Source organism: Portunus trituberculatus, chromosome 9 (genome assembly GCF_017591435.1).
Source record: "Portunus trituberculatus isolate SZX2019 chromosome 9, ASM1759143v1, whole genome shotgun sequence".
Classification (NCBI taxonomy): Eukaryota; Metazoa; Arthropoda; class Malacostraca; order Decapoda; family Portunidae; genus Portunus; species Portunus trituberculatus.
In genome coordinates, this window is record NC_059263.1 from 5,827,501 (window position 1) to 5,842,500 (window position 15,000).

Genomic DNA, 15,000 nt, shown 5'->3' on the forward strand with positions numbered 1-15,000 from the left:
CTCTCTCTCTCTCTCTCTCTCTCTCATTTTATCTTTCCCTCCTCCTCCTCCTCCTCCTATCTGCATCATGTCTAAGCTCCCTCTTTTCCTTCCTGACTTCATCCTGTCTCTCTCTCTCTCTCTCTCTCTCTCTCTCTCTCTCTCTCTCTCTCTCTCTCTCTCTCTCTCTCTCTCTCTAACGGGGTTTTAGCACGAGGGTTGGGTCATGCATAGATTTAATTAGACGCCATGATAGAGACACTGTATATATATAAAATGCATTAGAACACTCTTTTCCTCATCCACCAAAACCACCACCACCACCACCACCATCATTCTCTTAACTGTCTCTCCCTCCCTACCCTTCTCTCCCTCCTATTATGCCCCTTAAAACACCCTTATGCTCCCTCACTCATGATATTTCCTCTCTCTCTCTCTCTCTCTCTCTCTCTCTCTCTCTCTCTCTCTCTCTCTCTCTCTCATCACCATTATTCACCATTGTCTTTTTTTTTTTTCATATTCTTTAATTGCATTGATTCTAATCATTACTGTATTCATTACTTATTACTGTATTTACTCATTTAATCATTACTATCTTTACTAGCCATCACCATCACTCTGCTCACCACCACCACCTCCATCACCATCACCACTATCACCAGTCACTCTGTACATGCATGGGGCATACCTCACCACCTCTCCTACATCTGTTTGTGTGGTGAGGGAGGCAGGCTGTAAATATAATGGGTTAGCTAGTCTGCATTGTAAAGGGTATCTGGTAAAGTGAAGGAAAGTGTGTGTGTGTGTGTGTGTGTGTGTGTGTGTGTGTGTGTGTGTGTGTGTGTGTGTGTTTGAAGATGGGGTTGTTCACATCATTACTCTTATCTCTGTGTACATATGGGAATTTCACCTGTTCACACACACACACACACACACACACACACACACACACACACACACACACACACACACACACACACACACACACACACACACACACACACGTCATGCACTATATATAACCCAGAACATCTTTTTTTTATTATTTTTTTATCGTTTTCTTTATCCCAATTTTCTTTTTGCATGCTGTCCTTTGTCTGGAGAAAAAATGCCTGAAAATAAAAGGGAAAATCAACCAGAATGTTCTAATATAACATGCATAAATTCGTAAGGTCTAAAATGCAAGGAGTTATCTAAAAGAGTCCTGCTTAAACGTGATGTTTGAAAAGGGAACTTGTTTGTTTACTCTTATTTCATGTCCAGTGAATGTTCTTAACTTGTCTGTCCAATCTATTATCAGAGTTTCCACATCTCTACACTAATTGCTGATCCACCTCCCAGATTGATGACATGAGCAACACTGAACCTACTGACACCTTACAACACCACAGGACTCTGGCTCACATTCTCAAACACTTCTGCTCTTCACCTGCACTATTTCAAAAGGCTTTATTTAAATTTTCATGAGTTTTTTAAGGTGTTTTTATTGTTCTAGAGGCAGATTGACAAGCTTTCTACATTATTAACTGGAAAAACACTCTTGAAAATCCCACTCATCATCTCTGTGGCCTTAGAAAATAGTCGTGGTGAAGGAATAAAGGGTTTTTGAATACAGACCTGTACCTTGTGTGCCTTGATATTTACAGTAATCTTTGCCCAGTGTACTCAGGCACAACAAACACTCCTAGGCACTTACCAGACCCCCAACAGCTGTGCTCTCAAGGGCCATCACTTGATAACACACACACACACACACACACACACACACACACACACACACACACACACACACACACACACACACACACACACACACACACACACACAGAGTCCATTAAGATTTACAAGGAACACTCACAGCTGTAGTATTCCCCATCACATCACCCCAACCTTTGTGCTGCAGAATCCCACTACTCAGCCAAACACTGCTGGAAGAAGACTGAGTGTAGCTATAGTTGATGGAATAAAGCGCTCACTTTTTATACAAAATGCACAAAAAGTGACATAAAATTCTCCAGCGTTTCAGACCAAGTTTGTCTATTGCACTTGCTGTTTTTCATGATGTTTATGGAGTTTAAAATTTAATGTTGTGTATATCCAGACAATTGCATAGGGTGGATGGCAGGGAAACACACCTTGCATCAACTTGTGTTTCCCTGCCACCCACTGCAATGAAGTTACTTAGTTCCTTACATTAATTTGTGTTCAGTTAATAGTCTTGAAATTCAGTGGATTTGGTAATATTGCAAGGACAAATGTAAACTTTTCATATGAGAATTAAATTTTTTCTCAGCTGTTCGGTTGATTGGGATTTTGTTGCGTTTCCTTTAGACAAGCCACTAGACAGCACTGTACATACAGCACCACCACAGCAAGCAAGGGAAGGGTAGACTAGTACAGACTGAAGCACTTATTACTGCTGGATACTTTCTATATACCCTATACAGGTGAATTAGGATTTACAGACATTCAGTTTACTTATTTTCAAATGTACAAATAAAAGTACAGTACTACATATTCTATACTTCCCAATTCATGATTTTCTAGTTTACAAACTTTTTTTTTTTTTTTTTTTTTTTTTTTTTTAAGGAATATAACATTCCTAAGTTGCAATTCACCTGTATACTGGAAGCCTGAACCTGTACTGTGGGCATCTTATTTCCTCTGTACCTAAATATCATTGTGTATATGTATAAGGTGCACTACTTCCCTTAGAGTTGCAGTTTATATCAGTGGGTCATGCAGCAGTAGTCTTGTGACTCTTTGTGGTATAGTAGTGTAAACTTAACTTGATATTTTGGGGATATTAACAGTTTTGCTTTGATTGTTGATGATTGTTAATGAAGTAAAGTAGATAATGATGAATTACAAAGCAAAAAATATTAATTAAAGTATTTTAGTATATTTCCCGCATTCAAGCTGAATTTTTATGATTTTAGAGTAAAGATTGCTACTATCACCATCAGAGTCAACAGTAATAATAGCTTCATGCAATATTCAAGTCAGCTTTACATACTTCAGCTCAATTTTAGGATATACCTTTAACCTCTGACCTATCCTGTGGCTCCCCGGCCTTCCCTCAGACCCCACCATGGCAAGTCAGGATTGGTCGGACTCAGAGTCGGTGGGGAGCAGCGTGGCGGCCCCCTCGGAAGTGTCCACCGTCCCCGACAAGTTTGGTTTCCTGGGAGGCGCTCAGTACACAGATGAAAGGTGTGTGCTAAGTCTTGATCTGTCCACTCACAAAGGAAAGGTCAAAAGGAACATGAAAAATTGGAGGATAAGTTTTGATCTCTCTCTCTCTCTCTCTCTCTCTCTCTCTCTCTCTCTCTCTCTCTCTCTCTCTCTCTCTCTCTCTCTCTCTCTCTCTCTCTTTCTATTTTTATTTTGTTTTATTTCTTATTTTTTTTTATATATATATTTATTATTTTATTTTATTTATTTATTTATCATTATTATTATTATTTTTTATTTTATTTATTTTTGGGGGGCTTAGTTTCTCTTTTAGTTTGCGATACTGTACATTATTATTATTGTTTTTTTTATTTATTATTTATTTATTTATTTATTTATTCATTCTTTTTTTTTTTTATCTCCATATCACACAGAGCTGAGTCATGCTGTGTGGTTTTGTCTTCATGTCTCTATTTATCTTCTCTTTCTGTCCATTGTGGTCTCTGGATTTCTCTAAGATTGTTTAATCTATATTACTATTTTTTATGTCATTCAAACATCTTCCCTTCTTCAACAATTTTTTCCTTACCTTTTTTTTTTTTTTTTTTTTTTTTTTTTTTATATATATATCCAGCCTCTCTTTATTTTAGGATTTGTGTGTGTGTGTATGTGTGAAGAGAGGAAGAGAGTACGTATGTATATTATTTATTTAGCTAAGTGACAGGATATACGCTCCTATGACGTGGCTTGTGTTTATGCATGAGCTTGTGTTTATGCATGAGTCTTTTTATGGGTGTGTGTGTGTTTGTGTGGGCAATTGTCACAAGGTAAAAGATTAATATTTTTCATCATTTTATACTTTCCTGTTGAGTGTGTCATGGTAGGAGGATATGGTGACGCAGGGGACAGGATGTGTAGCTATGTGTGTGGCGGGGATAGTCAGGTCAACAGGATGAGTGAAGCACGTCACTGAAGATTTGAGGCGGTGGTTCTCTGACTGCATTTGTGCGTCACTGAGGATGGGATAGAGTGAGCTAGTTAGATACTTTTCTTTTCATTTGCCGTACTTATTTGTTTATTCATTATTATTCATTTTTTCATGGTGTAGAAATGCCCTGTGGATGCTTTACTTTTTGTTTTATATTTATTTATTTATTACATATATAAGAGGAGTATTGGGTAAGAACAACACCAAATCCATATATAGAAAAAGACCCATAGGTACTAAATATACATGATAATGATTTAAGGAGTTTGTCTGTGTGCCACTAGATAGATTTATCCATGTTTTAATTGAAGTAAGATGAATACATATGCATAACCCTGGTTCATTTAAAAAGAGGGGCCGCCGTGGCACAGTGGAACCATGCATGTTTTGGGGTCCGAGGGGTCTCCAAGCGCACGGGTTCGAATCCTGTCCATGGTCCAAGTGTAGGTAGGGCTTCCTTACTTGGGGCACAGGTTTCCTAACAGGTGGGCTTTGAGGTACAAGGTACCCCAAAAAGTATCTCCTTTAGCCCATAAATTCCTGTGAAAAGCCTACATGGTAAAAAAAAATAAATAAATAAAAATAAGTTTAGTAGATTTGAAAGGGGATAAGATGAATACATATGGATAACTCTGGTCCATTTAGAAAGGTCTTTAAGTGTAGCAAAATTGAAGGTCAGATTGAGTTGTAATTATGTAGCAAAGTGAGAGAAAAAGTGTGTATTGTACAAGAAAGACAAATTAAAATCTAGGTTGTTGTTGTTTTAGGAACTTTTCTAGATGAGATGAGGCAGATATAGCTAAGGTCAGAGCATCAAGCCACATCCTGCATTGACTTGTCCCTGTAAGTGCTTCCCAGGGACTCACTATCTGCAGAGTGGTGTCTAGAAGGGATGGCTGATTAGTGAGGCTTTTCTTAACCCCTTCAGTACCATGATGCATTTCCATATTCGTTTGGGTTACTATTTGGTGATTTTACAGTTTCAGAAACTTCCGTGGGTGATTAGAGTACTGAACACTGTGGCTATTAATCTTCCTCCCTACATAGACCCTTCCTAGTGTAAATAAAATGGTTTAATCGAATACAAATCTCATTGTAAAAATGTATTCTAGTATTGAAGGGAATAAACCTCAACTCTCTGGGTCAACCTTCATTGTATACTAAATAGAATAGCAATGTAGTGAAGCAAATAAAAACAATGTGATAGCCAGAAGACTATGCCTGACCAACGCCATATGAGCTTGTTGCAACACTATAATAGGAAAAATACGAACATCCTCTTTATCTCCCCCCTTCCCCCTGTGCCCGGCAGTGAGGAGGCAGTACCTGTGGAGGTCATCAGGAGGCGGGAAAAGAAATGGCTGGAGATGTTTAGCAGGTGGGACTCGTACATGCTGAAACGGTACAAGAAGGTGAGGGACCGATGCAGAAAGGGCGTCCCATCAGCCCTGCGTGCCCGGGCATGGCAACACCTCTGTGGAGCAAACAAGTAAGAATTTTTTTTTTATTTGTGTGTAGGTATTTAGATATTGTGTGTATTTATTTACATGCTTTATATACTGTTACTTATTTATTCATTCATTGCAGTAACCATTTTTGTACCTCTGTGGGGCAAACAAGTAAGCATTTTGGTTTATTTATGTGTATTTAGATCATGTGTATACTTTTTACATGCTTTATATACTGTTACTTATTTATTCATTCATTGCAGTTACCATTTTTCTGTATCTGAATATCACGTTCACTTGCCTGTTTCTTTGTGTGTTTATTTATATTATACATATTGGTGTGTTTTTTGTGGTAATCCTCCTTGGTATTACCACTCACTCAAGATAAAAGGGTATGTCATTATCTGTGTGGCTTATCTACTTCCTTTCATTACCACCTGTTTTTCTAGTGTTATCTAAATAATTCACTGGCATTGATTTCCAGTCAGCACATGTAGCTCTGCTCTCCTTGCCTAGCCTTCATAATACTCAGTTCCTCATTTATTAGCATTATTTATTTCTTCATCTTTTCTTATCTAATATAACTTTTTTCAGTGCATTTCCTTATATTCCTAATGTTTTTACACATCCCAAGTCCTCTTTCCTGTATGTTGGTGCTCTGTAGTGCTGCTCCTCACCCCTTTATTCTTATGCCTCATGATTTCCTTAACAGACAGTTAGAAAGGAACCCTGGTGTGTTTAACCAGCTGGCAGAGACCCCGGCTGACCCACGGCTGGAGGATGACATAAGAAAGGATCTCCATAGACAGTTCCCTCTCCATGAAATGTTCCTGCAGAAGGGGGGACATGGGTAAGTGCTTCTCCTTTCTTATTCAACACTCTTTACTCATTTCCTTGCCTATTTATCAGTGTGTAGTACTATTTATTCTCTTCATTATCACCAATTTGCCAGTATGAAGTATTATTCTTTTCGTTATCCTGTGATGCTATCTAAGTGTTTTCTGTTCCTCTTCTTTTATCCATTTATTGTTACAGCACAGTGCGGCAAATAATCGCATAATATATCAGATTATCATGCATTTTTACACTCCCTCTTCTTTCCTTAACAGGCAGGAGGACCTGTTTCGGGTGCTCAAGGTGCATGCCCAGGTCTCCCCCGATGAGTACTGTCAGGCTCACGCACCACTGGCTGCCGTGCTTCTGATGCAGATGCCCGCCGAGCCTGCCTTCTGGTGCCTCAAGGCCATATGTGATAAATATGTGCCAGGGTACTATGCTCCTGGACTGGTGAGTGAGAGGGTGTGCCAGTGGTGGAGTTGGTGAGAGTTCTGTGTGTGTGTGTGTGTGTAAGGAATTGAGAGGATGTGTTTGGTTAAGTGCTGGTGGTGTTTAAATGTTATTAAGTGAGAGTGAGTGATTTCTTTTGGTGAGTGGGGAATTCAAGGTAAAGATAAATGGGTAATAAGAATAATGCAGAGTAAAGAGGGAGAGTGGAGTGTGAGAAAGAGAAAAGATGTTGATTGAAGTAGTTTTGTGATGAGATTGAAGTGTGTGCGTGTGTGTACATCCATCCCAGAACTTGAAAGGGTTTCTTTACTCACTTCCTACTGTTTTTCATCTCACAGGAAGCAATTCAGGTTGATGGAGACATTTTGTACAAACTCCTGAAGAAGGTGTCGCCCTCGGCCTACAAACATTTGGTGAGTAACTTACAGTGACTTTCTTATTAAAGATTTTAATGCCAATGAGAGGTTATCTAGATGAATTTTCAGAAGAGCTTACATATTTTTTTTATTTGTGAAGGAATTACGTTTATTACACTGAAAAATGATGATGAATTACTGTTTTTGAGTACGTGATGTTTTGAATGTGATAATTTTTTTTTTTTCTGACACTTTTTACTGATTTGAATCTTGTAACCTCTTTGTTAAATTGATCATTCAACCTTTATAGAGCAATCAAGGAATAGTTATGAAAATGTATGCAAGTAATATCTAAACAGAACAAAACTCACTCCTCTCGTCTCTTTCCATCTCTCTCTGCAGAAGAAGCACAAGATTGAGCCAGTGCTTTATATGACCGAGTGGTTCATGTGCCTGTTCTCCCGCACGTTGCCATGGTCATCCGTGCTGCGAGTGTGGGACATGTTCTTCTGTGAGGGTGAGGACGTCTGCTTATGTGTTACCAGTAAAGTTATGGTCAGAAGTTGATTAATCTGCTGCACTTCAACATTTTGTCCTTTTATTAATCTCAAGGTTATTTGTTCAATTGATAGTCGTTTTACAAAACCCTTAACAACAAACAGACTGTCAGTTTGATCTCTCTCTCTCTCTCTCTCTCTCTCTCTCTCTCTCTCTCTCTCTCTCTCTCTCTCTCTCTCTCTCTCTCTCTCTCTCTCTCTCTCTCTCTCTCTCTCTCTCAATGTAAACAATATTGTACCATTAAGTAAATAAGACCACCTCTACATTTCCTGTGTATCACAAAAGGCAACAAGAAATCAGACCCCATCATTGAGAGTGGGGAAACCTGTCATTTTGTTCCCACAGTAAAATTGAGTATGACATCAGCCTAATAGGGAGATAGTAAACATGACAGTAACCAGAAACCCACGTCATCATTGCAGGTGTGAAGGTGATGTTCCGTGTGGGCCTGGTGGTGCTCAAGTACGGGCTGAGGTCACAGGTGCTCAAAAGATGCCCTGGAATGTACGAGACACTACAGGCGCTGAGGAACATTGAGCATGGGGTGATGGCTGAGGGGTTCCTACTCTTCCAGGTGTGTGTGTGTGTGTGTGTGTGTGTGTGTGTGTGTGTGTGTGTGTGTGTGTGTGTGTGTGTTTACTTAGTTGTAGTTTGTAAGGTTTGTGTTAAGCTCATATTGTTTCTATATACATATATACTTTTACTCAATGTGGATGTAAAGTTGTCAATGGTCTTGCTTTCGCCACCTCTTTATTGTGTGTATGTGTGTGTCAGTCCTTCCTTTTCTCATCAACTTTTTAGCTTCCTTTATTTCAACAGTTTTTCTCACAGCTTTCTTCATATTCCACAATGGCTTTTTTCGTTCTCAGATCATGTTAAAACTTTACTGTTCCTGTAATTACTGTTTCCTCACCACCATTGTTTTATTTATTGACATCTTATATATTTGTATATGTATACTATATTATTTCATCCACTTATTTATATTTACCTGTTCATTCATTTTGTTACCAATCTTCCATTATTTCCATCATCCCTCTCCATTCTCCAAGCACGAACATTCATTTCTTCATTATCTTCCTGCCTTCATCAACACCTCCACACAGATGCAGCGCCTTGACCTTACTGAGGACGACCTGCAGCGGGAACACCAGCGGCAGGTACAGAAGAGGCGGCAGACGGCGAAGGAGTCAGGAGCAGCGGCAGCCAATGGGAGATAGGAGGGACCCTGGGGTGTGGCAGCTGGAGTAGGGACAGACCACCCCTCACCTCCATCAGTCACTGTCCCTGTCCCACCATCCCCGCCTGCTACCCCCCAGTCCCCCTGATTTAGTGCCCCTCCTTCCCCTTCTCCCAAGCCCCAAGGTAGCCAGAGTTTAGTATATTTGTAGGTTTATTAAGGATGATGATGCATTTGTACAGAGTGAAAAATGCATGGTGATTTTTATGAGTGTGTGTGATGACATGAAGGAGGTAAGATGTGTACCTACCTCCCTATGTTCCTTCTTGATTGAAATGCGTTGATGGGCAGTGAAAGTGGAGTGACAGTGTGATGGCTTGGAAGAAAAATAAGCTGAGTTGCAGGAAGGAAAACATTTTAAAAACTGAAGTAAGAATCAGAAGGAGAACTAAAGGAGATGAAAAGGAGGTAGTAGAGTGACATTGTGAGTATTCGTTCGACAGAGATAAAGGAAAGTTGAGTAGTAAGAGAAGTTAATGAAGGGAAATGAGAAATAGGAGGGCAAGAGGAAGTAAAAACAGAAAAACTAACAATATGGATGGTATATGAAAGTAACAGAAAAACTAATGAAAATAAATAAGAATTGCAAAGATAAATATAAATGAAAAACAAGAACAAGTGAAGTGTAAAACAAATAAGAAAAGCAAGACAAGAATGAAAGATGGATATAAATGCAACAATAAGGAGGGAAAGGAAACCAAAGGGACCACAAACAAGTGATTTTTTTCCATGTGAAGTGTTGAGGTGAAAGAAGGTGTTTGCATGTTGTGTTTGTTTCAGTTGCAGCAATAACAGCAGAAAGACTCGACCAGAGCAAGTGTTTTGGTGTTACTTTGATTAGGCATGTGGTGTGGTCACATCATTAGTGTCTTCTGGGCCTTCATATCAAGCAGAACATTTTAAGGTAGACTATTTCCACACCAATTAGGAACATTCAGGTTAACATCAGTAGTGAGAGATGTGCAAGGCCAGTATAGACCACATCTTCATCTTAAGGCTGTGTGAGGAATGGGAGACCTCTTTTTAGCATTAATTGTCAGACATGTGTAAGGTCAAGCAGAAAACATGTCTCCATTGTAAAGTTAATGGCTGGTGTGACGAAAATCTTTTAACATCACTTACTGGGGGTGTGGAAGACTAATAGAACAAGCTTCCTCATTTAAAAAAGGGGAGGAGAATGCCCACTTAAAAAGACACAAAGAGGATCGTGCATCTACCTTTCAAAAGCAACAGAGATAGCATGTGTCTTGACAGTATTCAAAATCAAAAGACCTTTATGGTTTTCAGGGAAAGTATTAAAACTAAGATAGACACACATGTTAAAAGAATGGTAAGAAAAAGCATGGATCTTCAGACATTTCACTTTTGGTCACTCACTCCCCACAAAGACAAAAAGCCAGAGAGTGAGAAGTACTATTTTGCCTCAGACTGACATTTTCCAGCACACCTTTAGTCTGCCTGACCACAGTGACCTTTGCAGTGACTTTGCCTTCCCTACACCAACCTCCAGGGGCATCTTGACTTCCACCCATGTCTCTGCCTTACCTACCTACCCCTCCTCCACCCCTACACTCTGCAGCTGATGGGAGGATGCGTGCTACCTTTAGTATTAACAGGAAGGAATGATCTGGGCCGACGTGCTATGTTTCGTTTACAATTCTCAGCATCTCGGAAGATCTCAGCCAAATTGTTGATGTTAATCCCTGCCGACCATTCCAAAGATTCTGTCACTCGCCTGTCCTGTCCTGTCTGTCTCATTGTGTTCCAAGTCTCCACATTAAGTTTCGGATTGCAGCGGCCACTCTGCTGTCCGGAATCCAGGGATGAAGTGCCCTTATAAAACAGAGAGAAGTTAGAGATATCCACATATATATATTCGTACGTATATACTAGATCTATACTCACTCTTTAACCTCTGCACTGAAGTATTATTATTTGTCGGAAACATAACGTGCTGCAAAGTAAAGAGGTGTTGTGGAGAGAAAGAGGCGTGAATTTGTATCTAATCCTTTGCTCGGCTGCCACTCCAGGTAATCTGAACCCTCTTGAAGTGAGCCAAGCCACCCCACCCCCAACCTTTGGCAGCCTCCTTCCCTCTGCCTAGCCACATCTGCTCAAGCCACATCTGTGCATCCATCCAGCGTTTGTCTGTATGGATACATACTGTACCTACATATCTCTAAAAATATCTTAGAAAATACATATGGTTCTCTCTGCTTTTTATCTTGATCTATCTTTGCTATTTTCTCTCATCTTTTTTTCCTGACTGGTACATTCTCTTGTTTTCTCACATGATTTGTGTGACAATTGTCCTTTCTTTTCTTTGGCAAAACACCTCACTCACTCCTGTTTCCTCTCCACTATAATATTGTCTCTCTTTCTCTATGCTTTACTTTTTTGACCAACAGACCAATGGATGGATGGATGAGTGTGTGTGATGAGGTGGGGGTGTGGGTTGTGTGTGTGGTAGTGGGAGTCTGTCAGGAGTGGCCGTGCTTGAAGTGTGAGTTGAGGGTTGGGAAAAAAGAAGTATTGAATGATGTGAACAGTCTTAGCCTAGTACAAAAGGAGAAACTTCATCAGTCTTTAGTTTCTCTCTCTCTCTCTCTCTCTCTCTCTCTCTCTCTCTCTCTCTCTCTCTCTCTCTCTCTCTCTCTCTCTCTCTCTCTCTCTCTCTCTCTCTCTCTCTCTCTCTCTCTCTCTCTCTCTCTCTCATTTTCTATTCTCTTAAAGAGCAAGATGTGATAGTTTGACAGAAAGAGAGAAAGAGAGAGAATTTTTACACATGACCAAACTTCGTACTCTTAAGGAATGCTAAAGTATGTAAATTAGTTCTTGGTTTTGCCTTGCCTTTTCCCGTCCTTCCTTTCCTTTTCCTTTCCCTCCCTTTGTTGTGTTTCTTTCTCTATTTCTGCTTCCCTCCTTGTACCTTCTCCATTCCTTCCCTCTCTTTGCCCTTTTCTTTTCTCCTGCCTCCCTTTCCCTCTCTCCCTTCCTTCCTTCCTAACACCAAGCAAGAAATGATGGTGCCTCTTGCACATATAATAATATAAAGATATCGATATATTTAGATAGCACAGATATATTTTATAGCTCTTTGTATGTGTATATATAAATACTATGAATATAAATAATACATTATATAGACTTCCAATGTTATCCTCTTCCATTATCATCATGTCAAGGCTTCTCACGATATGTACAACTTTGCTTATTCCATTTTTTGTTGGATATTTGAGGACGCCAGACATGATTTGGACAGCTGACTTACGCGGCCGGCTCCCTGGCTTGCCTGTTGTCTTGCTTGTTGAAGTTATCCATGCTGTTGTTTTGTTTACAGAGCAGGTACCTGGTGAACAACATAGCCAATCAAAATGTTCTCACTGACATTGTTGAATTGTTATCCACTCCTGTGTCGAAATTATAAAGTTTAATGTTCTTGTTTTTAGAGACAGAATTTTGTGATCATTATTATTATCATTATTATTATTATTATTATTATTATTATTATTATTATTATTATTATTATTATTATTATTATTATTATTATTACTACTACTACAAGTTATGGCATTGTTAGTTATGGTGTTATTTGTTGTATTTGTTCACACACACTAATACAGTCAACTCCACACAAGTCTGATCTTTTCATTTGTCTCATAATATTTATTTGATGTTTCCTTCTTAACTTTTTTATTTCATTTTTTTCTTTGTATGTACAGTGTAGTTAGTTACGTATATGCTCTCATTCCCCTGTGTGTGTACTGTGCATTATATTATGTAGGCCTTGACATTTTTTACATTTTACATGAATTTGTTTTTGCACCAGATTATGTTTACAGCATATTTGAGTGTATTTGATTTATTTATTTTTCTTCTGCCTCAGCTGCAGGAGTTTAGTGGGAAACTTCAAAATATGTGATGATTTTATTGTTTATACTGACACATTTCAGTATTCAATCATTGGTCATTTGTATTAATCCAATTTAGATTGTTTATTATTATTATTTACAGCAACTTTTATTTTTTGTTAATTTAATTAATTGTGTTGATGCCTTGCACTATTCATTGGTGATTTTTTTTTTTTTTTTTTTTTTTTTTTGCCATGCAACGATCCTTTCTTTTGCATTGCCAGGTGTAAGTATTTGGTAATCACTCTTGAATATTCTTTTGCATTGACAGAATTAAGTAGAGTATTCAATAATCACTCGTAACTTCTCTTTTACCTAGAGATCGTGTATGTTATGGAAGGCGTGTGTTTCTGTCAGGCAACGTTATGTGATTGTATGTGTGTATATGCTGTGTTACCATCCAGTATTCCTTGTACACGACTGTATGTAGGAAGTTTGTGAAAAATACATATGCAACTATTTGAAGCAGTCTTTCATGACATGGGATGCAGAGGTCAGGATGAGCTTTGGTGTGTATGTGTATTGTATTATCAAAATTAATAAGGAATGGATAATTTTTACAGGAAATCATATGCTAGCCAAGTGTTATTATTATTGTTATTATTATTATTATTATTATTATACTGTTTTGTATGTGAAGCAACTGTCCAGGTAATATATAATGATTGATGTAACGAGAAAGGGTATCTTTGGACGTTTTATTGCCCTACTAAAAGATACCATTTATTATTATGGCATTAATTCATGTTCATTATTGTTGTGCACTACAAAAACGCATGAGTGGAAGACACCTGCGCAAACACCTTCGGACAGTGTCTCCTGAAGATCTCCCCGCCAATATAGTGTTCCCGTCAGCTGCGATGAGAGAGCGGCGGGTCAGGGAGTTGAAGAGATGCAGAGAGTAGGCTTGGCTCATGTTGAAGAAAGCGGCCCCGTACCCCGTGTCGTCCTGGAACAGCTGCTTGAGTTCCTTGCCGAAGTGTAGCGGGATGAAAAGGTGGCGGAGGAGGATGGTGATGTCTTGACGCTGCTCTCCTTCCTGTTGACACGGGAATAAATTGGAGGTAAATTTCTCTCTCTCTCTCTCTCTCTCTCTCTCTCTCTCTCTCTCATTACTGCCGCACCAAAATCAATCAGTCAACCTTCATCCTTTACTTGGCCTGAGGGTAGAATGAGGAGAGTGGAAAGGAAAGGTCTGAACCACCGCATAGCCTAGGGCACGCAATCACTTGCATGACGGGTGTCTCTTGGGGAAGCCAGTAACAGCAATGGTTACCCAGTCGCGGTCCACACGCACCATCCAGGGTCTAGACGTGACCGGCGGGAGTGCCCTGAGGGTGATAGCGTCCAGGTCCAGGTATGTGCCGCCAAACACACGCAGCAGCTCCGCCCTCCCCGCATCGCTCACAAAAGTAGGAGCTCGCCCTGTGATGGGCAAGGAAGAAGAATGGTGATGTTTGCTCCGTCATAAATTTGCTCTCAGAATTATTTACAAAGGTCAGGAAAGTTGTTGGTTGGGCTTTTTATGTTTTTCCATGGATGATGCAGAACCATTATTACATTGTGGCAGCTGGGAAATCGCCCTGTCGGTCTGCAACCGGAGTTTTACAAAAGAGCTAATCTATATGTTAAAAGAGCGACAACATTTTCTCGAAAGAGCGGCACATTTACTATTAAAAGAGCGGTTACATTTTACAACAATTGAGCGTCTTGATTATCTCTTCCGTTAGCCAGATGTAAATACCTATTGCCCCCTGCTCACCACGGGGAGGTGGAAGTAGGCTTTTGAGCAGGAAAAATATTTTGTTTTAAAGTGGCTTACTACGATCAGTGTCATATTGGTTAAATGTGTTCAGATCATATCTTCGTCAATTAAAAATGTGTTCAGATCATATCTTCGTCAGTTAAAATGAATGTGTCAGTTAATACGAAGATAAAAGATATTTCTGCGTCTTATTAAGATATAAATATATTTACAAATCAGTTCTTGCCATGAAACTGCAACCCATAGATTGTAAATACTGACGTCGGTTAATATCCAGCGACTTGTACTTGGCGA

General features: G+C 39.3%; 1 protein-coding gene and 1 pseudogene across 2 annotated transcripts in view; one reads left to right on the top strand and one right to left on the bottom strand.

Moving 5' to 3' along the window:
- The window catches only part of LOC123501345 (TBC1 domain family member 10A-like), a 25,541-nt gene extending 11,914 nt beyond the window's left edge, over positions 1-13,627 (top strand). For both annotated transcript variants that reach the window (XM_045250132.1, XM_045250131.1), the window contains exons 2-9: positions 3,063-3,192; positions 5,454-5,630; positions 6,302-6,439; positions 6,699-6,876; positions 7,215-7,289; positions 7,635-7,749; positions 8,213-8,364; positions 8,897-13,627. In XM_045250132.1, the coding sequence (XP_045106067.1) occupies positions 3,071-3,192; positions 5,454-5,630; positions 6,302-6,439; positions 6,699-6,876; positions 7,215-7,289; positions 7,635-7,749; positions 8,213-8,364; positions 8,897-9,010 (1,071 nt within the window). In that variant the 5' untranslated portion in view covers positions 3,063-3,070 and the 3' untranslated portion in view covers positions 9,011-13,627. The remainder of the gene's footprint in view (positions 1-3,062; positions 3,193-5,453; positions 5,631-6,301; positions 6,440-6,698; positions 6,877-7,214; positions 7,290-7,634; positions 7,750-8,212; positions 8,365-8,896) is intronic.
- A 5-nt stretch (positions 13,628-13,632) lies between these two features.
- LOC123501346 overlaps positions 13,633-15,000 on the bottom strand; it is a 2,972-nt pseudogene continuing 1,604 nt past the window's right edge.